Source organism: Chelonia mydas, chromosome 2 (genome assembly GCF_015237465.2).
Source record: "Chelonia mydas isolate rCheMyd1 chromosome 2, rCheMyd1.pri.v2, whole genome shotgun sequence".
Taxonomy (NCBI): Eukaryota; Metazoa; Chordata; order Testudines; family Cheloniidae; genus Chelonia; species Chelonia mydas.
In genome coordinates, this window is record NC_057850.1 from 56,641,996 (window position 1) to 56,667,533 (window position 25,538).

A 25,538-nucleotide genomic window follows, 5' to 3' on the forward strand; every position below is an offset into this window, starting at 1 on the left:
CAACAAGAGCAGTTGGCAGGGAATCCTGGGCCCTACCACTCCACCAGGCTCAGACCCATTGCCCTATAAAATGTGGGACAATTTGGAGTGCCCTAGAGCTTGCCTCCCTAAGTCATTTCCTACCATCCGTCTCCCCCAAAGTCTCCAAGTTAAATATAAGATAGCAAAAGAAAAGACAACTTCAGCCCCAGCTCAGCAGGTAGTCCTCTTCCTCACAGAGAGGCTTCTTTAGTGCCCTTGTTCAGGAGCCCTCAGGGTAGGTCTGTCTTCTCGCCAGCCTCTTCCCTTCTGAGCTGAGTGGCTCCCTTTTAAGCTTCCTGTCAAGCTGCAGCATGTGCTGCAGGCAGGCTACCTGGATCCAGTATTGTCCGTTAACCCCTGCGGGCACAAGATGGAGTTTGTACACCCCATCACAGAGGGATTCATCACTCAGCAGCAGCAGTGTAAAAAGGCCAGTGGAGCGCTGAATCAAGCCAGGGGAGAATTCCTACTGGAATCGGTTTTACACAAGGCAGCTTAGGCTACCCTACAGCGGCCCTACCATAGACCCATGCCCCCTGCACGTCAGGGCATCATAATGCCCACTCCGACTGCTGAATTGTCTCAGATCCTACGACAGAGACAAGAACCCAACCATCATCCTATTGCAGAATCTCTCCTAATTTCTCCTGTTATTACTAATCCTATTAATAGTCCTGCAAACCCAACCTCTTCAAGTGATGGAAATCCTCTCTGATCTAACCTTCTGACAACTGCACGATCCTCCCCAAATCCCACTGAAACCCTCAATACCAGGTTTCAGAGTAACAGCCGTGTTAGTCTGTATTCGCAAAAAGAAAAGGAGGACTTGTGGCACCTTAGAGACTAACCAATTTATTTGAGCATCTCAGCTGCTTACATAGCCCTCATCAGCAGAGTATCTGAGAGCCTCATAATTATTGATGTATTTACTCTTACAATACTGCTGAAAAGCAAGGAATTACTAGTATTCCTATTCTGCTGATGGAGAGCGGAGGCACAGAGACAGTAAGTGACTGGCCAAGGTCACACATTATATCTATGGTAGAGCAGGACATTCAAGTCTCTGAAGTCTGCATCCAGAGCCTTAAGCACAAAGCCACTCATCCTGAGCTCTGAGACTGAGCTTTACAAACCATGCTGGACTCCAGATGTTTCCCAGCCCACCCAGCATCCACTAAACAAGTGTCTCCAGTGACTTTTTGTGTTCTTTCTCTATAAATATTTTACATTTGCATTATCTTGCTATGACTAACACATGACTTTTCCTCTTTTTGGCCATAACAACCAGACTTACATATTATACATTGGATGAAGGCCTACATTTCAAAACAATGAAGCAAATGGGGTTTTTTAACCTATTACCAGAATGTAGGACATTGGTGAGATGAAGGGCATTTACATCATCCGAATCATGTATTTTGATCTAAAGAGAATTGTGTTATGCTATGTTAATTACTACTCTAAATGCAAAAATATGTTTAGGTCAATCTTCACACAAATTTAGAGAAGAAGCTGCCATATTGGTTCCTAAGTCGGGTGGACCAGGAATCAATCACTGTGTATCCTAATAGGCCAAGATACTGTGGATTTATGGTAAGTTGATGTATCCTAGAGTAAAATGCTGACACACACTTGGGGCTCTGTTTTTCACGGACTGAAGTCAATAGGAATGTTGTCATTAATTTTTCTGTGTGCAGGAGTGGGACCAGAAGATACAATGTTGCCCTCATTAAAGTTAATGGCAAAATCTTCCATTGACATCACTGGGCACAGGATTAGGCCTCAAACTATCCACAACAAAAATAACATAACTTTGAAGAAACAAGTTGTGATTAAGCAACTATAGTTGGTCATGAGTTTTCAAGGAAGTATAACCATGTGAGAAGCTTGGCAGAGAAAGTCAAAGAAATATGAGATAAACTAATATAGTACAAACAAGGGTAATAGTTTAATGACCTGCAGCACAGAATATTTTTTTCCAGACTTTGAGGGAACATGTTATTTTGCTGACAAAGTGAATCTAGCTGTTTTCAGGCCAAATACATTTTCTAAACCAAAGTTATAAGGGTGCTAAAATATAGCTTTATGATAGAAGCTGCAACCTTCACTCTAGGGAGGAGAAATTGCTGCATTTATCTCCCTAGGGTTTTGTGCATCACTGTAATGTCTGAATTGTAATGTCTAAACAATTTCTTGTTTAGAGCGTGTTCAATTATTGCTTTGGTTTTGAAGACTCTGTCACAGATGCTCAGAGTGCTGACACAACTTTAGAACTGGAAATTTTGAAGCAGAAATACAGGTATTTAATTTTTTTGTTTTATTTCTGCACTAATAAGCAGAATCAGCATTGTGAATATATTTTCAGTTAATGCCAGTGTCATAGCACTTAGTGTTGTACTCATAAAGTGAAATTAAATCTATCTAAGGTACTCAGATGGCCCTCATCACATTATATCTGAATATTTCACAATATTTAATGTATTAGATGCACAACAGCCTTGTGAGGTAGTGAAGTCTTATTGTCCTCATTTAACAGATGAAGAACTATGGTGCAGAGACACTAAGGTTCAGATTTTTAAATATATTTAGGTGTTGCTGCATTCAGCGTTGTAACCCATAACTGATTTAGGAGCCTAAATCTTATTAAAATAATTTGGGCCTAAATGACTTGCCAAAGGTCACACCGGACATCTGTGACAGAGCAGGGACTTGAACACAGGTCTTCCATGTTCTAGGCCAGTGATAGATCTCAGTGGTTCAGGAGCCAAATTAGCGATCAACATTGCCCAAAAGAGCCACAGAAGTGTGAATTCATTGTTTCATTTACCATATACCTGGTCAGTCATTTTGCTGTATGTATGTGTGTGTGTGTGTGTATATATATAATTCTCACAGCAAAATGACTAACCAAGTATTCTACAATTGATTAATAACGTAGTAAAAGGATCCTGATTGGTTAATAATTAAATCTGAGTGTTTTAATATCATGTGCTGCAAAGAGCCACAGGCAACGCATTGAGGAGCCCCTTGCAATTCCCGAGCCTCAGTCTAAGTATCATTGTTCTACCACTGGACCACCACTGGAGTTTTCAAAACACTCATTCAATAACTCATGGGAGACAGTTTCTGGGGATGGTTTCCATTTCTGTAATTAATTTCTTTTGTAAAAGATAACAAAAAGATGTACATGTCAAATTGCATTCTATAGGACTAATACTAAATCCTCAGCAATGTCAGTAGTCCCTTTGGGCCAGATTTAGTTAGGCAGGTGCCAAAGCACTTTTGAAAATCCTCTAGACACCAATCTGCCTCTTTAGGCACCTAAATACTTTTAAAAATCTGGCCCTTTTTACGTCAGTGGGACTATACAAATGAGTAACTATTGTGGATAGAAAGGGTTTTGCAGGATCATGCCCTGCAAGTGATAATTCTACTTCATGCCCTGCTCTTATATTTAAAATGTATAGTTATATATCACTTTTCTTAAGGACCATGAAGCTCATTTTCCAACCCAATATTCCTGAAATGGGGGAAGCACCATGGCATGAGATATTAAATATACTCTAGGGAACTTTTTTTTTTCTTGGCAGAGGAGTGAACTTGATGATCTAATAGGTTTTTTGCATCTTTAATGTTCATGATTCTATGAAATCTGCTATAAAACTAGATTTTAAAATTTTCTCTATGTATATACTTATTTTGTTTTAGGCTTAAGGATATGTCAACGCTCTTGGAAAAACAGCATGAGCTCATTAAACTGATCATACAAAAAATGGAGATAGTATCAGAGGCTGAGGATGAAGACAGTAATGATTTATTTCAGCATAAGTTTAGGAAACAGCAGTTAGAACGCATGAACAGTAAATGGGATACTGTGTTAAAAGCTGTAAAATCAAAATGTCCCTAGCTCTAGCACAGCTGAAAATGACAACTCTTTCTGAACATGACTTGTCACATCATATGTTATCTGTAAAATTGCTTTACTTTAGGGTCTCCTCTCATCTAATGCCCATGTGTAATGTTAATGGTACTCACATCATGTACACAAGTATAGAACAGGTTCCTAATTAGGGTTTACAAGAAATGCAGTAAACCTCTTAGCTCTGTATTTACTGACTTGTTCTGCTGTTATGAACATCTTTTTTTCATGGATTCAAAGTATATTAATTCCTATAATAACCTGACTTTTTGGGGAAAATGAGGAAGGGAATCACTTCATGTCAAAAATCATTTAATATAAAACAAGAAGCTGAGCCAGACTGATTTCATTGGGAGTTTTGACTGAGTAAGGACTGCAGGATCAGGCCCTGAAAGGTACAAAATAAACGTAAGATTGTGAAGCTGTTGTGCAACTGAAAGGCCAGATTCTGCCATCAGATAAGTACATCCTAAAATACAAATAGCAGAATGCAGAATTTAGTTCTGTCAGTCACTTTGAACTATTGTCCTTTATACGTAGTATGTTTAAGTTTCAGTGTAGACAAACCTGGCATGGTGCTTTCCAGCGCAGGTGAACAGACACACGCTACTGCTGCTCCAGCTAGTGTGCTAGAAATAGCAGTGTGGCTGTGGCACCATGAGTGGTGGTTCAGGATAGCCAACCGAGTCCAAACCTGCCCAACCCACTGGGTACATATCCAAAGCCTCTCAGAGCTACCATGTATGTATTTACCTGTGCTGGGAAGCATGGTCCCAGCTGCATTGTAGACATACCTTTACTCTGGGTTCTACCATAAGAACTCATCTTTTAGCTTAATCTGCACTTTGGGTCTTGTTATTTATTTACAGAATGTAAAATGCATATGTGCAATAAAATAATATACATGTATGTATGCCATAAACATTAATTAAACTGCACTGTTGAAATGCTGCAATGTATTTTCGGTTTCAGAAATGGTAACAATAAACTGCTTATGTCTGTATTTGGTTGTCACCATTAGTGCTCTGCCTTTGTGTTCAGACATATTTTACTTTTAGCCTTTGCACATCATTTTGCTCATTCTCTAAAGAATACCTTATTATTCAGGTAATGGTAAATTAAGTACTGGGAATGATGTCATACTATGTAGAACCTCACTAATCTACACAAAAGGCGAGGACCCTCAGTGCAAGTTAATGGCATTTGTGCTTTAAAACTGCCTAGAGTGAGGTAGCATAGATAACACCACACTATGATTTCAGTGAGGATATCACCTCACTCAACATCTCTAACCCAAAACTGGCTATAGTCCAGAGCTGGAGCTAGTTAGTATCTGCTCATCTTCATACTCCCTGACACTGCTGCTGAATGAGAACAGGGAAAGAAACAGGCTCTCTCTGTTCTCACAGCTATTCTGCTGGGACTACCAAAGGTGAAGTGCAGTCAGCTGCCGGATTGCTGAAGATTCCTGGATTCCTATGGGAGAACAGGAAGGCTCAGGAAGGCCACTGTGCCTCTGCCCTTCAATGCAACTCTTACTGAGCCATTGCTGCCTCTTGAGTTCTGTGGCCTGAATGCAGCCACAGGTGCAAGTAGACACAGCTTCTATTGATCGCTTCTTTTGAAGATGAAGGACATTTCCCAGCTTTGCCCCTCCCCTTTTCGTCCCGCTTTCAAGTTCAAGTGGTGACCATTCTCCTAAGAGCTGCGTCTGTAAAGATGTCCAGGAATCTCTTCTGAGATTGCTCATCAGGTGGCTCTTCACTCCCAGAGTGACACCCCACAGACAAACTGCGGTAGCAGTGGGTCAGATTTTGAAACTAGGGTAAAGTCAGGCACCTTAGTTCATATTTAGGCATCAAAATAAGTGGTCTGGCTTTCAAAGGTTCCAAGTGCATGCAGCTTCCACTGACTAAACAGAGCTATTACTTTAAAATAGAGCTAGTCCGAGCCAGGAGCCTGTAAGTCCTGGAAGCCCTGGGAGATCCAGCTCTAATCAAGTCTCTCCTCCCTGCTATGAAGCCAAGAAGTCCTCGGATGGGCATCCAGGGTCTGGGGCTCCAGGGAAGTCCTGACATATGGCCTGACTGAGTTGCTGAGCATCTGCAGTTCCTACTGTCAGTGAAATATGGGGGTGCTCAGTACCTCTGGAAATCAGGCCACTTTTTTAAAACTATGAAGTTAAGTATCTAACTTCAGCCCCACATGTATGAAAATGTTGGCCTAAGCCAGTGGTTTTCAACCTGTGGCCTGCAGACCCCTCGAGGTCCACAGTCTGTCTAAGGGGCCCGCAAAAGGTGATCGTGAAAATAAAGTTTCAGATCCCAGAAAAGGCATTCCATTTTCTGATCCATCAAAAGTGTGCAAATACCCCCACCTACAGGTCAAAAGTCAGAAGTGGTGTCAGTACTATAGAAGCCCACAGTTTAATGCCCTTTCTCATGCTGTGTCAAGTGCCAGGCTGAGCACATGCTACCTTTATAGTTGAATTCTGTTCAGTCAGTTTTCAGTCTAAAACTTCTATGGTAGGGGTCCTCAGGCCACAGGCTGAATTTCCAAAGGGGTCCACTCCTCCATTCAAAATATTTTAGGGGTCTGTAAATGAAAAACCACTACATCTATAAAAATGAGAGGACAGTCATTTGCTGTTTTTGGCAGTCTCTCAGATTAACACTAGATGGCAGTGAATGACAATATTTCCGAATGCAGTGTAGTTATAGTTGTTTTGATCCCAGGATATTAGAGAGACAAGGTGTGTGAGGTAATATCTTTTATTGGACCAACTTCTGTTGGTGAGTGAGACAAGCTTTCGAGCCACATGAAGCTATGAAGAAGAGCTCTGCATGGCTCAAAAGCGTGTCTCTCTCACGAATAGAAGTTGGTCCAACAAAAGGTATTCCCTCACCCACCTTGTCTCTCTAGTATTTCTTAAGTTTTGATCTTTAGAATATTCTTTTAAGGGAAGCAACACAGTTACTTCAGAACAGAAGCAATCACCATCTGGAGTTTTATGGCCTGATTCTGTAAACCTTTCGTGTGCAGAATTCAGAGGAGTTTGCACATGGGGCTTTCAGTGGGGGGCTCTTAAGGTTTTAACTTTTAATTTGAAATGTTTCATTTTCATTCTTTTATGTTCTTGCCTCTTGTACTCACTTAGCAGCTGTCCTTATGGTTGAAAGTATCCATCCCTCCCATACACACATCCAAGGCTAACCCCAAAGCCACTCTGAGGATTGGCTGGCAGAGAGGACCATTTGACTGCTGTTGTTAGCAACTTCCCCGATCTCCAAGTGGTTTAATTTTATTTTATTTACTGTGACCTAGACATAGCAGGTTCACAGCCAGATGAAATTTATAACCACAGCTCTTCCACAAATCAGGGTGACAACACAGCTTGGAAATCCAGGGCGGTCCCAAATCCCACCGTTCGCTCCAGAATCCCAAACCAATGTGCATCAGGGTGCCAAGAAAAGTAGTAATTTGGGGAGGGGATAAACACTTTTATGACTTTAAAAACAGTTTGAGAAGGCAAACATGATATATAATGAATACAGTCATTTTACACATATACATGCTTACTTGTAAATCATTATTTAAATTGTTTCGTACTATTTTTGGAAGCCTGACTAGTGAAAATTGTCAAATGTATGTTGTTTACCTGGGCACCTTACACACAGATCTGTATTTAAACAAGTATTAAGATCCAGTGATGCCAATGGGCCAATAATCCTTGGAGGATGTTTTTTTTGCTGGTGGCACCTGCCAGGGCCTCAGCATATGGTGGCAAAAAAAAAAAAAAAAGCAATTTCAGTTCTAAGGAAAAAAGAGCCAATACTGATTGGAGGTGTCAGGAAAAGTTGTGTGGCCAGGGCATCTGGGGAGCCTGCTGATTCAGTAGTGCACCAGTCAACCTCCTGCCAGGGGAGCTCCTTTGGACCCCTGATAGGAGTAAGAGCTGGCCACATCTGGTAGAAAACCTGTGGAGGTCAATGGCAGAAACACTAATTGCCGTCCACCTGAGTTGTATGCAGTTCTGCTGGCAGAGACCGGTGTAATTCCTGGTGAATTTGGGAGATGGTAGGGCTGTGACACTCCCTTCCTCCACAGAGACTGGAGCCCTTATTTAGCAGTGGAATAGATTGAGACTATTTTAGGACCAGAGAGCCTAGTAAGCAAAGAATTTCGTGCTTCAGCTCACCTACTTGGTGATTCCATTATACAGTGCCATCTTACACTAATGGCACTAATTACAAGCTGCACTGTAAGCAAACCACAGTGATTTTGCCTTCCTGTTTGAAAAGAAACATTCCGCATCATGCTCTCCCTAATCGCGTGTATAATGCCATTTATTTTAATACATCCTTCATATACAGCATCACAAAACACTTCCCAGCAACGCATAGAATGGAGAGGGAAAGCGCGTCGTACAGCACTGGGTCCAGTGCCCAGCAGAGTGCAGCAAGGGAAAAATAGATACAGCAGGGAGAAGGGTCAGAGAAGAGGCAGCTGAATGGTATAAGCAGGTAAGGATTGAAGAACCTCTTCCTTCAGGCTACTTATCTTGAAAGGAGGATGGAAAGATGCATTCATGAAGAAATGCCAGTCATACCATACAGCGTTTTAACATGCAAATGAGAATCAGGGACCAAGTTCAAACTAATGGAGTGAGCTGTTAAGCGGGTAGCTGAATGTAGCCTCAAAGAGGCATGGCAAAGCAAGTTCACAGAGAGTTTCCAAAAGCAGGAGAGTAATTTTGATCTGCATTCTGAAATGGATAAGAAGCCAGTCATGGTGATGAAGGATGAGGGGAGAATCTTGACTTCTAAGTCAGAGAGTTGACTGGTTGCAGCATTTGGGATCCCCTGTAGTGTAGAGAATAGGGAATCAGGAAGTCCAAAAAATAAGTTGTTATAGTAACTGAGTCAGGAAATGATTAAGGTGTGTACTAAGGAGTTCAGTAGAGGTAGATTCAAGACAAGGTTTCAGAGTAACAGCTGTGTTAGTCTATATTCGCAAAAAGAAAAGGAGTACTTGTGGCCTTAGAGACTAAGCAATTTATTTGAGCATAAGCTTTCGTGAGCTACAGCTCACTTGACAAGGATGAATTCTGGTCATGTAAACAAGGGGGCACAGAGAAGATATGAGAAGGAGGTATTAGAGATAAGGAGATATGGGAAGTGAAATAGATTCATGGTCAAGTCTGATCCCAGGAGTTTGGGAAGCAAAGTTGAAATCTGGGATAGGGAGCATGATTTGGGGAGATGAAATTGTATTGATGTACCCGAAAGGAGGATTGCATTCTCTAAAGCAGTCAGCAGTAGGAAGTTATGGTTTAGACAAGTGCTGAAACTCAAAGCAGGTAGGTATGTGGGCAGAAATGGGCTGGAGAGTGAAGGAGGAGAGAGGGACAAAACAGCATTAAAGTTGTGCAGCGTTGTCCATGCCATTCCAGAACAATGAATTCAGCAACACTCAAAATTCTGAAAACCAGGAAATACAGAGCGGAAGTACACGCCACCATTGCAACAGAACCTTAACTCTGCCCCTCAGATCTGGCAATAGCCACTGGGAATGGTTCCATAAGAGATGTGGGTGCCGCAACACGTAGACATGAGGAAATTCTAAGAGAATGTGCCATTATTTGTGCTGTGTTCCACAGATTTGAATTCCAGCATTTTATCAGCATGCATTCCAGCTACACTCCCTGTGTTAGTTGTAGTTGTATTGAGTGGTGGGGGATTAGTTGGCGCGGGGTGGCATAATTGTTCCTGTGATATGAGGAGAGGTTCATTTGTACTTCAAAGGATCACTTAAGCCTCATTTTAATGCTGGGTTCTATAGACTAGTGGTTCTCAATGCCAGTCCACTGCTTGTTCAGGGAAAGCCCCTGGCGGGCCAGACCGGTTTGTTTACCTGCTGCGTCCACAGCTTCAGCCGATCGCGGCTCCCACTGGCTGCGGTTTGCTGCTCCAGGTCAATGGGGGCTGCGGGAAGGGCAGCCAGCACGTCCCTTGGCCCGCTCCGCTTCCCGCAGCCCCCATTGGTCTGGAGCGGCGAACCACACCAGTGGGAGCTGCGATAGGCCGAATCTACGGACACGGCAAGAAAACAAACCGGTCCGGCCAGCCAGGGGCTTTCCCTGAATAAGCAGTGGACCGACTTTAAGAACCACTGCTATAGACTGTGTAAGTAGTGGTGCACCAAGGTGGTCTTGTCCTATGGGTTGTGAGCAGTATTTGGACAGTCCGGGGCATTGTGAGTCGTGGAAATGTCTTGGAATCTTTAGGGCCAGGGTGGAAGGGTGTGTGATATCCGCTCAAGGCACCTAGAACTGTGAGCCATCCTCCAGTCATTTGTAAGAGAGGCTGATTTAAGAGTTAGGCTACATACCATAGTTAGTAGTTCTGCAATTTCATATTTGAGTTCCTTCGGAACTCTTGGGTGAATACCATCTGGTCCTGGGGATTTATTACTGTTTAATGTATTAGTTTGATCCAAAACTTCTTCTATCGACATCTCACTCTGGGATCGTTTCTGAGATTTGTCAGCTGAAAAGGATGTCTCAGATGTGGGAATCTCCCTCATGATCCTCTGCAGTGAAGACTAATGTAAAGAATTCATGTAGCTTCTTCGAAACTGCCCCCCAACTTGATCTCTAAACTGTCTTCTCTACAGCTCATTAGCTTAATGGCTTTGTTTACCTTCTATATAAATGTCCTTTCATCGTCCTCTGACAGTAATCAGGCTGGTCAGACATGTAGATACACATTCTTTTGTCTAGGGCAGGCTGGGTGTATGCCCTGCCTCCTAAACCCATTTTAAGAACATATTTCCAGCACACATCTATAATTCTTTGTACTCAACTCGAACATATGTCACACAATGATTTTTGGGACCAGCATGTCACCAATTTACCTATGATACCTCACATGACACCTTCTTGATACATATTATGATGACAGCGTGTTGGGGGTAATGAGTGCATCAGGCCTGATATGCATTACAGTAAATGAGGGCCCTCTGCCAGGTGGCACTGAGGGGCACCCAGGTGACAGGGTGGTAACATTTAGCAAGTCTGGGTGGATTGTGCGGAATGGGCTCAATGTTTGAACATAAGTAGGTGTAAGTAGCTCCCATTTGCTACACCCAGGTTTTGCCTTAGCAAAGAGAATATGTTAGACTGTGTCCAACAGTGCTCATGGGCTCCGTTCTCACAGTGTTCACTAGTAGCTGTGAGAGTAGAGTGCTACTTTGTACATTATTAGTGTGTCGGGGCATCTCCCAAAGAGGGCAGAGTTAAGGTTACATTGCAGGGGTAATGTGTACTTTAATTCTTTACTTCCTGGTTTTGAGAAGATTAAGTTTATGTTACCTTAACTCTTCATCTCATGGTTTTTAGAGGTTTGAGTGTAGCTAATTCAGTGTTCTGAAAGGGCATGAGGTACTGCTGGGAAACTAACTGTGTTAATGAAGCTTTGGGGCATTTAATTTCTAGCTCTCCCCATCCACTGCTTCTGCCTCCTTGGCAATGATTTCCCTGGCTGCATGTTAGTCCCTTCACTTCCCCTTCATCTTCTCCTCACGTCCCCTCTATCTGCCTGTCCAACCTGGTTCTCCTTCTTCAGCCCCCTTCCCCATGGAGCAGCACAGGCCTCGGAGGTTGAAGAGCTGGGGAGAGGATGCAAGAGCGGCACAGGGGCTAGCATGGAAACAGTGGAGACATTTACTGAAGAGGAAGACAGACTTTGGGGGGGGGGACATGGGTGTGCGGTGTCTGGAGGAAAGAGATTACCCACAACATACCCCACTGCATAATTCTGATGCTCTCTCTCTCTCTCTCTCTCACACACACACACACACACACACACACACAGTTCCTACTTGCCACTCCATGCTCCACACTCTTGCCAGCTTGGGGAAGAGGGAAAGTGGTGGACTGTGAGGAGTGCAAGTACCAGCTGGAGGCAGGAAGAGGCAGGAGACTGGAGATGCGGAGTCCCTGCCCCAATCTGGGCCTAGTATATGGGAAGGGGCTCTGCACATCCATCTGTAGCACTGGAGGCTCAGAGACATCTGAAATAGCCCATTCATCTCAGTGAGAGGTTGTCAGCTGAATGAAGCCTGAAACAATAGCTCTGAGAAGTGTCAACTGCTCCATTCATTTTAGTGGGTACCTCCTCCCCCCCTCACGGTGTCAGGGCTTGTGGGTCTGTGCCATGTATCAAGTATGCCTGATCTCTGCTTCTTACCCCAACCTCAGCACTATGTTCTTGGTGCATGATCCAAGCATGCCTGTTCTCAGCTCCCAACTGAGATTTCAATGCTGTGTACTGTGCCATGCAGCAAATGTGCCCATTTCTTGCTTCTCACCCTGGTCTCTGCATTATAGCTCTGTGCCATGAACCGAGCAAGCCTGTTCTCAACTCCCCATCTCCTCTCAGCACTGTGTGCCTGTGCTGTCCACTGAACAAGACTTTTCCAGTTCCCCATCACTGTGGGGGCATGTTTTGGACAAAAATGGGGAGGATCTGGGGAGATCTGAAGTCCCCCCTGACATCTCCCATTCAATAGCTCTGACCCACCTCCTTTCCTTTCCACACTCCCCTGCACTTCTCTGACTTTCCCCTTCCTCCTAGAAGGAACTACATCGGGGGAAGGGTGAGTCTTGAGCCCCTTCTCACTGGTGGATGCTATGTAGGGAAGACGAGGGGCTCTGATACCCCCCAGATCTTGGCTCACACTGTGGAATAGGGAGAGGGTCTTACTGACCCTCTGACCTCCACCCCTCACAAGGCAGAGCCTTCCAGATCCTGGCTCACATGGGAGGGCAGAGAGCAGGGATCAGAGCCTTGAAGCTGGAAAGCGAGCAAACAGTGAGCAATTGGATGATGAGCAGCAAGAGAAAATGGATGAAGGAGAGAAGGCCAAGAAAACCCTTGAAGCATTGTAAACTGGAAAGCAGGAAGAAATGGTGTGATGACTCGATAAGCAATTTCAAATGAGTGGTTAGAAAGGAAAGGATTCAAAGTTGGAGAAGAAACTACTTCATATTCAACCAGGATAGAATAAATAATAAATATAATAATAATTAATTAATAAAGCAGCACTGGCCCTGTATGTTGTCCTAGAAGCAAGATATCATAGGCTCATAGACTTTAAGGGAAGAAGGGACTATCATGATAATCTAGTCTGACCTCCTGCACATTGCAGGCCACAGAACCTCACTCACCCCCTCCTGTAATAGGCCCATAACCTCTGACTGAGTTACTAAAGTCCTCAAATTATGATTTAAAAACTTCACATTACAGAGAATCCACCATTTACTCTAGTTCAAGCCAGTCAATGATCCATGCCCCATGCTGCAGAAGAAGACAACCTCCTCCCACAGCTATATATATATATATCTACAGCTATATGATTAGATATATTAATAATACCTTGGACAAATGCTTGGACACAGTAAGATCTAATCAGTTTAAAATCTCCATATTTGCTATAGTAACCCAGTTTCATCCATAGATCCAGATGATCACATGAGAGTAATATTTCATAGATGGAAAAGGGATACATACAGGGAGGGGACATGGACATATAAAAGGATAAAAACTTATTATGTTTGAGAAAGCTGCCTCTTCAGTTCACTTCCTTCTGACCTATTTCACTACCAGTTTAAATATGTAACACACACCAGAAGATTACACAAATAACTGACCAAAGTACTTACTTGGAAGCTTCCTCTTCTAAAAAAATAGTTTAATGAGAAAGCTATTCCATATTTGTATAAAGCACTACGTAAGATGGATCTGGCAAGGAAAAATAAGATGAAGACACAATGGACTGATTATCTGGCAGTAGAATGGGATAATTCCACCAGAGAAAACTTTTGTCATAGTCAAAAACATTGTTGCTAATCCTCCACATGGGCTCATATCTTATTCTTCACAACTCTTACGTTGTCATTATATGTGTAAGGTTCATGAGGGCATCTTATTGCACATGATCTGAGTTTGCTTGCTTAATTTTGTTTTTGGCAAGCATCTCTCTACTTGTCTAGTATGAATATGAGAAATCCTGGTCCCTTTAAACTCAATTGCAATACTTCCATTGACTTGAATAGAGCCAGGATTTCACCCCATGATTCCAGGTTTTCTATTCTAATTTTTCATTTGTTTCATGATATTACAATGAACACAATACAAACATTTCACCATACTTTTTGTTCCATGGTTAACACAACCATGAACATGTGAAAACAATCTTGTTATTTTATGGAGTTCTTTATTAATATGGTCAAGTAGCTAATAGGACTTTGCACTGCTATCTTCATTCTTTCATCAGAGACAAATGAACTGTATCTTGTCTTTAAAGGTTCTCTGTTACCCTGTAGTATTATTGAATAAACATTTTGGAGGAGGAATAAAGGTCACAGTGAAATGATGTCAGATAAAAGGAGTCAAAAGAATCATGATCAGAAGCATAGGTGATTAAGCAAGCAGGGAGAAGCAAGGCTGGTACTGGGGAAGGACTGAAAGCTGGCGTGAAAGTAGTGAAGGAGTTTGTGCTGCAGCAAACTAGCGATAGGGGTCAGAGAGGCAAGGAAAAGCACTTTCTCCAGAACTTTGTTTTAAAAAGGGAAAATGACCATGTTGATAGTTAGACAGTGAAAAGAAATCAAGCAAGGAATTTTTCCAAAGATGGGGGTGTCAGCAAGAGACCAGGAAAAGTCTATTTGGGATGAGGAAAGTGTTATAAGGATAAAGAAGGGGAAGGCAAGAGATGACAACTGAGGGTGAAAATGCATGATCCAGGAAGCAGGTTTTTGAATCAGATAGGCCCCAGTTCAGCAAAGCACTTAAGCACATGCTTAACTCTAATCTGAACTGGAACCATAGAGAATGGGAGAGCGGATAGAATGGAAGAGGGGACGAAATACAGGTAGATCAGAGGAGAATGCAGGTACCTGGCTTTGGGGCTGCCAAGGAGCTATGTGTCTCTGTGTTCTTCAAAAAGAAACAAAGGGCAGACTTCTCATAATGTTCATTGAAGAAAGATAAAAGGAGGGAGGTGCTGAGGGAGTTAAGAATGGAGTCAACAGTCCAGAACAAGCGCTGTGAGTCACCCGTTAGCTCTGTTTGTTCTCCAGCAGAGTCATAAAAGCATCATCCAGTTTTCTGAATAAATTCAATAATATACAAATTAGTCCTAAGCAACTCATAAACCATGTATTAATGACTCCATATATAAACAATGAAATTCTAACTGCGGCACTGAGCATTTTCTGTTTTAAAAGACTGCTTTTTAATTCTTTATCTGCAAATCTATTTTACATCAGCGACAGGACAATGGCCTCTAGGTAAAGCTAAACTGATTGGTAATGGGCTGAATCTTGGATTACTACACTGAGTAACAATACATGTGTAATCATGGGAAAATCTTCCCTCCCATATTTCCTGCATAGTCATAAATATATACGTTAATCTGACCAGTCAGGGAGAGAGATGAGAGACCGAAGAAAATAAAAATAAAACATCATTTAAGTGTTTATCAATCCTTGGCTGTTTGTTTTTGTTTTCTAATATATCTGACTAGCTAAGGTCATGGAAGGCAAAATACTTTGGTAAAAGCGAAGTAGCATTTTGTAATCTTATATTCAGCAAAAATAAATCTTCTGTTCCATCCCATATACCTGACATGTCTGAATGTTGCATATATTTGAATGATGCATCATCAGAATCTCTCTCTTTTAGGGTACGTCTACACTTTGAGCTGGGGTGTTTGATTCCAAGCTGGAGGGGACATACCTGCACTAGCGCTCATTGACATAGCACTGTTTTCAATGTACTATCTGTCCCAAGTATGTGCCTAGCATCTTTATTGTGTGTATCCTCACAACACCCCGGAGAGGTAGGGCAGAGCTATTATCCTCATTTTATGTATGGGGAGCTGAAAGAAACAGAGGCTAATTGACTTGCCCAAGGTCACACAGGAAGTCTGTGGTGGAGCAGTGAATTCCAGGTCTCTGAAGTCCTAAGATCATGCCCTGACCACAGGACTATCCATCCTCTCCCACAGAGTGATCCTACCAGAAAGCTGTAAACAAGGTGAACATCTTCGTAGCAATAGCACAGATTGGATCAATACTGAGGTGAAATTCTGACCCCAATGAAGTTAGTGGTAAAACTTATTTTGACTTCCCTGGGGCCAAGATTTCCCCCTAGAATAATGTATGTATTGCCAGACTGTTACCTGTGACAGAGCAATTAGTTTGCTAGATGCTAATTCTTCTAAGCTCTTTGCTACTACCTTATTTCAGTTGTTATCTTTGCAGCCTGAGACATTCTTTGCAAACCCTGAGAGATTCATGTAACCTCTGGCATATTAAACCAATTTTCAGATTCAGAAATGTATTCAGCATCAATGTTGCTGAACTCATGCCTAGTTGAATCATCATTGACATCCTGCCCTATGTTACACGACTCCTCATTACCGAAATTTCCATCTAGAATAGTAGCAAACCATTTGCCCTACCAAAGCATGAGAGAATACAGTATCTCACACTCCTAGGGTGTTTGCTACAGTAGCAGCTGGTGCCAAGGGCTTCTTCACCATCACAGTAATTGTTTCTTGTTTTCTAACAGTAAGATCACTAGATTTTGTTTTCCCAAAATACCCATGTCCCTGCAGCACGTGCCGCTTCCCGCAGCTCCCATTGGCCAGGAACGGCGAACCACACCCATTGGGAGCTGCGGGCTGCCGTGCCTGCAGACAGTCAATGTAAACAAACTGTCTAGCAGCCTGCCGGTGGATTACCCTGATGGGCCGTGTGCAGCTTGCAGGCCACAGGTTGCCCACCACTGCTCTAGAGAGACAATACCCATGGTGACCCAGGGAGTCCCTCAATGCCAACTGACAGAGGGCACACCACATCATAACTCACATCTGGCCTGACACACTCATTGCCCAAATACACTGTTGTCATAATTTGTATCTAAAAGTTGTCATGAGAGTATTGTATGTGAACTGGTAACACGCTGGCCTTGGCGGTGTGTAAAGCATTATATATGCTAGGAAATATGTTGTTAAAAGGTGTTTTGCAAGTCATTTATAATCCCAGCCTGTCCTAGACAAAGGCATGTTGTTTCATCTGTTTTCCTGCATATCCAATGTAAATTGAGGCAGGTAATTCCTTGAAGGACAATGAAAAGTACATCTACATAGAAGGCAAACAAAGCCAGCAAGTTAAATGAGGAGGGTTTAGGGGTGGGGAGACTGCTTAGTGATCACCATGAGTATAGATCCTGCACCCCCAAGACAACTTCCTGGTTCTAAACAGAGACAATAGACTTTGGGAAGTATAAGCAGAGGTAGAAAACCATTTTGGCATCCATTACTGAGGGGACAATAGGGTACAGCACCCTCTGAGCCTTTGAAAACTGGATCCTATTACCCTGGAATGCAAGAGTTGCTGGAGAGGTTAGGTAAGTGAGAAACCTGCATAGACAAAGAATGTGACTTGCTGAAATTAAGTTCTAGTCATTGGAAAGTGTGCGTTGTTTTGTTTTACTGGTAACCATACATGAGTCTTCTATTCTTATTTGTTATCACTTAAATCTCTGGTCTTTGTTAATAAACTTACTCTTGTTTATTAGAAAATTATCTGAGTGCTATGTAATAAAGTAAAGTGTGTGTCTTTGGTTAAACCACTCGGAAGGCGTATGCTCTGTCTCTCTGGAGGCAGCCAACTGAATAACTTCTGTGAGGGGCCAGTGACAGGAACAGGACACTGCAGAGGAGACGGTTTGGGGGAGACTCGGGACTGGAGGGGTTGTTAGCGTCACCCTGCAAGGAGTAAGCCTGTTGGTGGAAGCCAGGGTGAGGCCATTGTGCTGTGAGCAGGCGGCTGGCGTCAGGGCTGTACACAGCACAGAAGGACTGAAGGTTAAAGGGCAGGCAGTGACAGAGCCCCTCGGCAGTCTGGGTGAACCCCACAGCCTCACGCCCTCAAAAGCGGCCACGGCACAAATGAGTGCTCTTGCTCATCGAGCATCTTGGTTACAGTAGCAGTAACTACGGCACTCAGCACAGCGCTTGCTGCCAGGAAGCGTACAGCTGGGGAGCACAGCCAGTGCTTGGGTGCAGCCCCAGGAGCTGTGTTACTCGCCTCAGGGGAGGTTGACTCAACCGAGCAATAAGTGGGAGGACAAAACAACAGGTGCTGTAACACGTGTTGTTTGTCTTAAAGAGGGTCAAAGAAAGACAACCCCCCAAAACAGTGTTGAGCCACGGGTGTGCCCTTATTAAACAAGCAAATATTTAACTTGCTGGAGAGGTCACCTTGACCAACTGTTTTTGCTTTTGCTAAATAACAGCACACTCTGTGTCTGTGGTATGCCTTAGGTATAAGCGCACAGCAAAATATCAGGACTACTGCAGTACTGCTGTCTAATCCTCACCATGGGAATGTTTTTAAGGGCATCCAGTGTCCCAGCAGCACCATAACAGAACGGTGCAGTCACTGGCGAGAAATGCACAACAGGGGGCACTGCTACTGGAATGCGCGTGGTCTTCCACAAACTGAAGCCAGACGACCCTTCCAAAGGCTTTCCGAGTCACAGACACTTGTGGATGCCCGTGCTATAATTTCTCATGTTGGCATTTTATAGCTACTCGCATCACAGTTCAGCACCACCAGGAATGGAAGGGCAGTAAAAGTACTGGCAAAGTAGCTATCTATTATAGTGCTCTCCCACACAGGTCATTATTAATTAAGCTAATTTCAACTACATAGCAGTTACCGCTTCCTGCAACAGAACACAGTAACACAAGGGCCAGATCCACAACTTACTCAAGTCAATGGAAAGACTCCCCTTGACTTCGGATCAGATCCCTGATGTGGCTGGAGTAGGCAGCAACAGGGCAGCCAGTGACATGTCAGGAGTAGGCTAGAGGAGGGGTATGTGGGATGCTGCAGATATTGAGGGAAGCAGCTGGTTCCTTTCTATTTGGGGGATGGCTCCAGGTGCAAGCTAAGGCAATCCTGAGGAATTTGTGCCCTCTGTTACAATGGCCCCTATGGACATGCACAGTGACACACAATTGCCAGGGTGAAGATCCATCCTGGCCATGCCTCCTTCTCCTCACCATCTACCCATTCCCCGACCTGCTCCCACCCATCACAGAACACAAAGTGGCTACAGCACAGGGGTGAATTCCCCAAGTGAGAGTTGAGTCAGGCCCATTGTGAGGAAGAGCAGGGAGAACTCTGCAAAAGGAGAAAGGGAGAAAATAGCTTTACTGAAACCCTCCTGACTCCAGCAGAGCTACTCCTGAATAAGCTGCTCCTGTTGTGAGTTTGTTCAGAATCAGGTCCAATGACTCCAACTTTTATGGGCTCAAAATCTCATGAGACAGCAGCTCTCATCTCATTTCAAGCCCAGGAAGAAAGATGGAGCATCATTTGAACCCAGGAGGTAACTTACATTTTGAACCAGGAACTAGGTTTCAAACAGGAGCAAACAAGCATTCTGCCTAGGCAAGGTAGAGCACAAGCCCTGAAAACTCAAGTCTGTAAGCCCATCTGTGAACTCAGATGGTTATTCTCACACCCCTAAGTATCTTGATGCAAACAAAGGGCTAAAGCTTCTCTGAACAAGCTAGAGAAGATACATCAATCTCCTCATTAACTGATCAACCTGGCAAGTGCCATGGGCTAGCTGAAGCTTGCTAGAAAAAATATGATCCCTAAATATTAACACCTGGGAGAGAGGTGGGGTTGGACTCTATATATATTCAAAGGGAGCAGCTTTTTCTTCTTCTTCTGTCCCTTTCTTTTATTAGTAGAGAATGCTGAATGGAAGCTAGATGTCTAGAATAGCAGGGTTAAGTAACTAGTTATTTGGCTGATTATGTATATTCTATTGCTTTATGACTCACAAGATACACTGGTATGGGTACATTGACCACTATTTTATTAGGGCCAAAATCTACTACTTTTACTGATGCTGAGTACCACCTTAACTCTCAAGTAGCATTGCTAATTTTAGACTCTGGGCCTTGGTTAGTGCATACTGCTTTATGGATTTAATTTGCAATTTTATTACCTAGGTAATTTGTTTATTAGATGAGGAGGTTTACTGCACAAAATCTAGGATATTCATAGAACCTAACTCTGTGCTGTAATAAATGGAGATACCTAAAGTTACCTGAAATATTGTTACTTGATAGTAGCTCAAGAGCCATCCAATCTAAGGAAAAGCAAACCCACAAAGGAAATTCCTTAATGGCTGATTTGCTTCCTTAGGAGAAATGATTTTCATAAGTATTTTTCTGAAAACCTTCTTTCAAAATATGAACATGCATCATTTACAACAATTCCACTAAACATAATACAAATAGGTGCAGGTGACAGAGTGCTAGCTGTAGAAGATTACAGGCCTAATTGGAATCAATTAACCTGCTGTGGTGGGGACTGTTGACACTTTGGAGCAATGATTGGGCTAATGAGGTAACTAGCTCCCTAGGGAAGATATAGAATTGGCAGGAAGAGGAAGTAAGGGGGGAGGCCTGGGAGAGTGAGCTGGTTGTGGTAGAGAAAGCTGGGTGAAAGGCTCCCCCTGTTACATGTCTGTGCTATATTCTGCAGTGCTTGGAATCTAATGATTAAAGGTACAATTGGAGAAAAGAAATAGAGTGTGTGAGTGATGTGAATAAGAGACCATGCAAACTGGCTAGGCCATACAGCACCCTTGGTAGCTGAGGAAGTACCTTGGGACAGCACATAACGAATAGTATGACAACACAAATGACCCTAGAATGCTCTTCTTCGTATTCACGCTCCCAAAAGAGACTTTAAGTTAGACATCTATAAAATTAGCATCTTCCCTCTTTTCAGTGAAGGAACTAAACTCCTCACTACTGTGTATTACGTAGCCACTTTGCATTATAGTAATTATCCGGTTAGCAGCTTGCAGAAAATTTTAGATAGAAACATGAAGTGGAGCTGTAAAAACATTTCCCAGGAAAAAAAGTGCTTTCCACTCATCTTTCATCCAAACATCTTAAAAAGTGCTTTCCAAATACTACTGAATAACTGTACACCTCAGAGCTCCACGTGGAGGTATCTGACTTTACTCTCATTTTACAGATAGGGAAGCAGAGTAAATTAAGAAGGCTGAAATCAAGCTGAAACCCTTGACGTTTATAAAAACAATGTTTTCATTGACCTGGTCTGGATTTTTGTTGTTGTTGTTGCATTTTTAGTTTGCAAAGATTTTTGCAATTTTGACTTTTTGTCCTGGGATAGGACAGGAAAGACTATTGAAATCTCAAAAATTCTTGAAGGAGGGGAAAACCACTCCCCACCCAGTTCTAATTGCATGTGTACCATGACACCCCTGGGCAGCTAGTTGGCAGAGGGAATCAAACCCAGAACCTCTGGATTTAAAGAATGAGCCTCCACTGTCTGAACTAAAAGACCCAGCTCTGTTAGCTGAGGCTGTAGTAGGTTCCTCAACCTCTGTGTGTGGCTCAGCCACTACTAAAGGGGGACAGAGTGCTATGCTGAGTGGGTGTGGCTTACACACGTCTTGTCCAAGGTCACCCAAGTCAGGGACATTGCTGGGACCAAAACCCAGATCAATGCTCTGTAGTTCTGTACTTTCGCCAATATTCAATATTCCTCCTTGGGAGAGCAAAAGTTTTGGGAGGGTGTTATAGAAATCAGAGATAAGAAAAATGTTTCTGTTCTTATTGGTAGTTCTCCACCCAAAGGGTTTAGAATCTTAATTTTTGTATCAGGTACATCATTTGCTGACCTTCAGGTTATGCTGTAAAAGCTTCTTTCTGGGAATGTGGACAGAGCGCATTGCACTGGATAGTGGAGGAATCCTAATTTGGTGGGTGTGCGACGATTTTATGTTCATGATAACGTTCCATTTTTCTTTTGATTACTTTTTTGTACATGCTCCCAGAGCTTCGGATGGGGCCATTTAAAAATAAATAATAATAAATAACAAACTGTGTACAACTGTTCTTTGGGGCTGACTAACCCATTCTCTTGTGCATTCACTGCAATAAATAAAACATGCCGAATTGTTCATTATTTAAGAATTGTTTTTGTAAAGAAGACAGTGGATTTGAGATGGAATGTTCTTGCCTTTTGTCAGCTTTATGTCGTGACCTAAACATTAGTTTTAGATTTAGGGGAAAATGCCATTATCTGCGAATCCTTCATTAGGACTTGATCAACTTCCCTCCCTTTCACATGTTTCTCTAGCTTCTTTGTGTCTTCATCAGCAGTGCTCTGAGTGATGCTTATTAGCAGCTGCAAGTCTGCCAGCACCCTTAACAATGTCAGACATTAGATATCTCACTGGTGCAAGATTACTGTCCCACTTCACCTTAGTGTCTCCCTTCCTTCCAGCCTCCCTTAGGGGAGGCAATCATCCTGAGGTGTGACACCCTACCGCTTACCCCTTCCTGCCTTAGTTAGAAAGCCCAGAGATCTATTAAAACCCTGTTATAAATCATAGTTATTAGCCAACTGACTCATCTTACAGCACTGAGAAAGAATCTGTGATCTTCTGAGTGCTCCACATCTCACTCAGAAAGCACTAGGGTGTTGATGAATCTTTATGGAATCCTTATCTTGTATTTCTAACAGCAAAACTCAAACTATGTTTTACTCCTTCTGTTTATATATCTAATCAAAGTAGGTCAGGAAATGTGGAAGACAGCACCAGGGCTGCTTGGGAAACATAATATTTGTCAGAGAGCATTAACTCAGCCTCTCTCTCTTTCAAGGAATGATAGATGAAGTGTGCCTGAAACTCTGTTTAGATTATGTGAAGTAATGCACTGGTGGTTACATTCATCCTAGGCAAATCATTTTCACTCCCTTGAGCTGCCCTACAAAGTTTTCCAATAACACTTTAGGCAGCATAACAAAAAATGTAGTCTTCACAGCTCTCTCATATGGGAGTTCTTTTCAGAGCACATTCACAGAGAGAGAGATTGGGACGGTTCTGTATATAAAATAGAGGTGGACCTAAGTCACAAAGTTTGGAATTGGATCTGGATATAAGTTTGGAAGGGGTTAGGTTCCAAGGTTTTGTTTAAGTCCATATCTAATATATAGCATTTAAGCTAGTGAGAATCTTATTGGTCCAATATCAAAGAAATTAGGATAACACTTTATTAAAGAGTGGACTAGGTTAACCTTTGCTGGTGTGCCAGGAAGGGCTTCTTTGCCAGGGAATACCCCAGGGAAAGGAAAGGGAGCCAGTGTTTCAACTGCCACCCTCCCTCTGGGGGATGCATCAAGGGAGGAGCATGTTAATATCAGGTAAGAACTCCAGAAGAGCCCTGCTGTTGCAGGCTTCAATGTGGATGTGATTAATTGGTGCATCCCCCTGGCCACTCACTTTTGGAGATATGCTGGTTGGCTACAAGTCTCCCAGTAGAAGGGAGGTTGTGAGTGTCTTGGGACACCTCATATCCCATCCAAGCATACTTACTATTGCAGGGAGACCTGTGCAAGGCTATGCACCAACAAAAGCCTACAGACCCGCAGTGAATCAAGCCCAATATGTGGTCTTCAGAGAGAGAGAGATCTATTTTGTTCTGCGTTATGAAGTATAAATGCAAACATCTAATCTGATTGGGAATGATTCAGCCTAGATCTAATTCTACTGAAATTAAGGATGTTCTATCCGAGATGAATCTGGTCTAGTATATTTAATAATTATACATGCATATACTACATACACATCCGTGATCGATATCAATTCCAGGCCAATTGTTAATTTATGTTTGCTTGAGTTTTACAATCTGCAGGAGAGGCTATAGTTAGATTAAGTACCCTACTTTGCTGCTGGCCCACATGTTTTAAAGAGCTTTGCCTTTATCTTTTTTAAAAGAAGTCTTTGTTGACATCAGCTCATGCTTTTTCAGCAACTTTTTAACCTAATGTGGCTGCAGCAATTAGGAATGCTGGGGATTAAGGGAAAAGTCCCATTTAAAACTTTTCATAAAATGCTTCGAACAAAAAGGGGGAACCACTTAGTCAGTTGCTTCCGTGCATGGCTTTTTCTATGGTATGAAATATGACTTCAAAGAAAACCCCTCTGTTTCCATTTCAAGGTCTTTTTGTAAGGAAAGAAAGATAGGCAACCTGTAGTGGAATGCTACCTTTCGAAGATTTATTGGGAGCTGTGAAGGGCTCACTAAACTAGGAAGGTAACTTTTGTATCCTACTGCACTCAAGACTGATTTAATTTCATGTCATTTCTGGAACTGCAACCACAATATGAGCTGTGAGTTTATAAATTGCTCCTCAGAGTGGCTGACCTTGGTGGGGAGAGGAGACTAGAAGGAGTTAGAAGATAAAGATATCTTGCACTGTTGATCAGATATATTTCATTGGGTTGGGGCCTCTCATTTGTTCCTAATTTCACCTCTAATACCCTCTCTTTTACAGTATGTCAGTCCTATAAAATGATTCTCTCTGTGAACATCAAAGGCAGAGAGACGGCCCGGTGTGTATTGTCTATTATGTTATTTCTGAAATTTGGATCATATTGTGATGTGTTTGAGTTAAAATGGAAGACAAACTGACTAGGACCTACTCTAAAAAAGTGGACTTTTTACTGGAAAAAAATATTTAAACATATTATTGTATTGGTACACGTAACGATTACAGAAAAATTATTTTCTGTTTTGATGATAATATATGCTTTTAAAAAATGAACTGGAAGGAAAGAACAAAGGAAGTGTAAATGGAAGGCAAACTTAGTCTGAATACCATGAAAAATATCCTAACAGATTTATTAGATGGGAAAATTGTCTTAAGGGAAATGACAGAAGTCCATCACCTGAGTCATTTAAAAGTAGATTGGACAAAAATCTCGAATTTATTGTCGAGAACAATCCTGTTTTGGTTGGAATTATAGATTAGATGAGCTAATGGTACTGAAGAATTTGTCAGCATTCAGTTCCAGATCTAATTTCTATGACTCTACTACTGCAATGTACTCATTGTATTAAATCCCAATAGAAACCAAACTTCTTTTCTGAACAAAACTTGATAAAACAATTTGTACTTCCTATTCTTTGGCTATTAGGTCATTCATAAATGTAAGATATACAATAAAGAGCGATCACCTTTTTAAAAGGCTTTTTATTCAGTTACCTGAGATTACTATAAATATTGCTTCAGACATGTATTCCCTGTGGTAGCTATTCTTTATACTGACTACAGGGAAGTTTAGGCAATATCATGAATACCAAAATGATATTGTTTAATTACAAAGGCAAATCTGGAAAGGGTCTCAGGGGAAACATGGTATCAGATTCTTCATATGGTAGAGATATAACGTATGCCAGTGGCTATCAGATTGTGGCCCATGGTCTGCGGCATACTGGCTGGTCACATGCTGCTGGTTCCTGTCCTTGTTTTCAGCTGATATTTGCATTTAAAGACAGCTAAAATATATCCCTAATATCAATCTTTCATGTAAGCAAATGCTGTAGCTGCCACTGAAACATTATATGATCAAAAATGGAAAGGGACGTGATCCATGAGACAATATTAAGATGTGGT

The 25,538-nt window shown here is 42.3% G+C and overlaps 1 protein-coding gene across 1 annotated transcript in view; it reads left to right on the forward strand.

Moving 5' to 3' along the window:
- TRPA1 (transient receptor potential cation channel subfamily A member 1) overlaps positions 1-4,925 on the forward strand; it is a 60,595-nt gene extending 55,670 nt beyond the window's left edge. Inside the window, exons 25-27 of the mRNA XM_037892449.2 lie at positions 1,504-1,614; positions 2,223-2,320; positions 3,730-4,925. Of these exons, the coding sequence (XP_037748377.1) occupies positions 1,504-1,614; positions 2,223-2,320; positions 3,730-3,928 (408 nt within the window). The 3' untranslated portion in view covers positions 3,929-4,925. The remainder of the gene's footprint in view (positions 1-1,503; positions 1,615-2,222; positions 2,321-3,729) is intronic.
- Positions 4,926-25,538: the final 20,613 nt, after the last annotated feature.